The 3,123-nt window shown below is 34.0% G+C and overlaps 1 protein-coding gene across 1 annotated transcript in view; it reads right to left on the bottom strand.

Moving 5' to 3' along the window:
• Nucleotides 1-3,123, bottom strand: part of SUZ12 (SUZ12 polycomb repressive complex 2 subunit) — a 28,435-nt gene continuing 25,312 nt past the window's right edge. The window contains exons 14-15 of the mRNA XM_010287704.1: nucleotides 2,792-2,871; nucleotides 1-2,451 (exon numbers count right to left, since the gene is read on the bottom strand). Coding sequence (XP_010286006.1) covers nucleotides 2,106-2,451; nucleotides 2,792-2,871 — 426 coding nt within the window. The 3' untranslated portion in view covers nucleotides 1-2,105. The remainder of the gene's footprint in view (nucleotides 2,452-2,791; nucleotides 2,872-3,123) is intronic.

Here is a 3,123-nt window from a genome sequence, read left to right as displayed (position 1 = left end):
TTATATTACTGAACTTTATATACAAAAGCCCATTTCAAATAAAACATTTAATGTAAAAACAACGGTTCATTTAAACAACTGAATTTGTTTTGGTTTTTTGTTTCTGTTTGGAGTTTTGTTTTTACATCTACTGTACCATTCAAATTCTTTTTAACCAGCTTACATGATATCTTCAAAATCTATCAAAAGGTACATATAGAAAAGGCATCTTTATAAATAGAAAACAAAGGGATTTTTTCAGCTTTTATTATAAATTGACATGACATACAAAGTTTACTGGACAGAAGTAATTTCATTACTATTTTTGGGGGGATCACCAACTTTTTGTGCAAACAATGCTAGCCTTCTTTTAAGCATTAAGAGCATAACTGCTTAAGAAATGACATAAGCAATAATTCTAGAACTACATCTCCCCTAAAATAATCTATTTTTTACATATGTGCACAGCTTTAGCAAATTAAAGCCAGAGAGAAATGCTTGATGTACTATCCAGAGGCATAATTAGAGTTTGCTAAAACTCAGAAGAGCTGGCAAATTCAAGAAGTTTGTAATGAAAGCTGCAGTTTCCCTCTTTCCTATTTTGTACACAAAATCAGTGACTAAGAACTTAATACTGGATGACAAATCACATCCACACCATTAGTTAAATAGTCTCACAGTTAAACACATCTTAAGGACCATCAAAATCAGTATTTACATTTTATAAATTTCTGAAGACACCATTAGAAAGCTTATATACCCCTTAAACAAATAGGGAACTGCATTTCATGGTGATGGAATGAAATAAAAAATTAAAAATACCTGTATTTACAGCAGCATTGTTCCTTTATAAATAAAGAATATGAAAAATGCAATATTTTAAGGATAATAAAAAATTGAGGTGATGTCACTCAACCACAGTGCTTGCTGGAATAAACCCTTCGGTGCTGATACTGTACCAGTAGTGAAACCACTTTCCATTGGAAAAAATCTGTAAACGTATGCATAAAATGTGTTAACAGCAGTGCAAAACTGCTCAAATATAGTTTAGTCAGCATCTTAGTATCTGTATTGAATACAATACATCACAGAATACTTGCATAAGAAGTGCAACACATTTTCTGGTCCAATTTTACAGTGCATTTTTCCCTCAAGAGTGGCATCTCGAAAGCCAAAGCTAAACCTATGGCCTGGACTTGCAGTCTGTACTCAGGCAAAACAGCAGGCATAAACTTCCAAAGAAGTTAATCGACGTAATGCCTACATACTGACTATAGACTCTCGGCTTTAGCATGGCACACTATGATGTGGAACCCCAGTAAAAAGGGTTTACATCAAATAGTTTGTGTAGCTGTGTAAATGTGTAATAAAAATATAAAGGAGCTAATGTTCAAGTTTAAAATGGTACACTGGGTGATCAATACATCAGAATTATCCACGAAAACCAAACTGCTGGTAACCTCAAAAAGCCAAGGTGGTACTTCACTGCGTCTGTAACATGAAAAGCCAAGATCTTTCCAAACAGGCACAAGACAAAGGAAGTGCTAAGTTTGCCAACTTTGAGAATTTTAGTGTAAAAAAAATTAATTTGTAATTTATGATCAATTGATAAATGATTTCAAATACAAGGATCAAGGTTAAACTTTAAATAGTGAGACGTTATTTTCACAAAAAGCTAACTGGAGAATTTCTAAATAAGAAAAGCAGAAACTGTATCCCAATCCCCTTTCCCCAATGTTTCACAACTTCATGGTAGGAAAAACAGCCAGATACAGATGCAAAAATGTTAATATAAAAACGGTTTTACATATACTTAAATTATGCAAATTCCATAAAGTTCTTAAGACACTAATTACTAAAATTACAAAAAGATTTTCATATTGCTGTTCATGCTCAAACTCTTAGAATATTGTCATTACATCACCAAAACCGATATACATGTAGTACTTGCATAATTAACTGAATAGAAACCCTGTTAAAACAATATCCTTGTTGAAATCATTTATTTCCATCCAGCAGTGCCTGTTTGGAATTTCTGTATTTGTGTGTGTAATTCTTTATAGAGCTCATGCACCCTAGAATGTCACTTCAATGCTTGTCCGTTGAATGGCATTTGACTTTTGACTTCAGAGCTTTTGTTTCTTGCTCTGTTTTGTGACACCTGAGATGCTATCCATTTCTGAAATTCTCTCTCTCATATTATTTTCACTATATCCATTTGTTGTCCCACTTTGTTCCTCAGAAGATTCCTCATCCGTTGGGGAGACTGATTCTCCTTTCTCTAACTTCTGCTGCATCTCTCGGAGCCTGGCAACAGCTTTGTCTATTGACATTATGCTGATGAGGTTAAAGTCATGCATGCTGACCAGATGTAGCATAAAGTTTCGACACAAGTTCTTCTTAATTATTTTTTGTCCGTAATTTTCAACAAACAGCATACAGGCATGATTCATTTGATTGTCAGCAATAAACCTGTCAAATTAGAAAGCCATCATTATGCAAGTAGAACATTTTCAAAAACAAAAGATACCCTACAACATGGCAGCCTATGATAAACCTATTGATAAACCTATTACATAGTCTCAACGTCTGCAATGTTTTTTCTTTTCAAAGCATTAGGGCTACTAAGCACAAAAACATTTTCTTAAAAACTTAAACAGTCGAAAGCTTTTATTCAAATTATCCTTTAACGATCCTTTCCTAAACAACTGAGCTAGCTGCATTTTAAGTGCTTAGTGACTTTCAATGCAAAATGGTCAACCCAATCTATACCATAATTTATTTGATCAAAACTAACTTTACAATAACATACCCGTGCTTCATAACATGAAGATTCCATAATTTCATAACTTCTTTCTCTCCTTCGTTAACATCAGAAAATTCTTCAATTTGCTGAAGAGAGAAAAGATTGGGAGAAAGGACAGAAAAAACACACACACACATCAGAACTGCATGTCTGCTGACAAGTAGTGAAAGCACACCTAAAATTCAACTTATGCCACCTATACATCACAGAAATAACTACTGCTGAAAATTCAGACACTGCAGTCAAAAAGGTCAGAAAAAAAGTCGTATCATGTAGAGACTTGTGATGATAAATTACTTCTGTATTATGTACACACCCCCCCCCCCCCCGGGGGACCC

The sequence above is a fragment of the Phaethon lepturus genome, unplaced genomic scaffold (genome assembly GCF_000687285.1).
Source record: "Phaethon lepturus isolate BGI_N335 unplaced genomic scaffold, ASM68728v1 scaffold7735, whole genome shotgun sequence".
NCBI classification, from domain to species: domain Eukaryota; kingdom Metazoa; phylum Chordata; class Aves; order Phaethontiformes; family Phaethontidae; genus Phaethon; species Phaethon lepturus.
The sequence above is the reverse complement of the archived record's forward strand: the minus strand, read 5'-3'. Positions and strand labels throughout refer to the sequence as shown.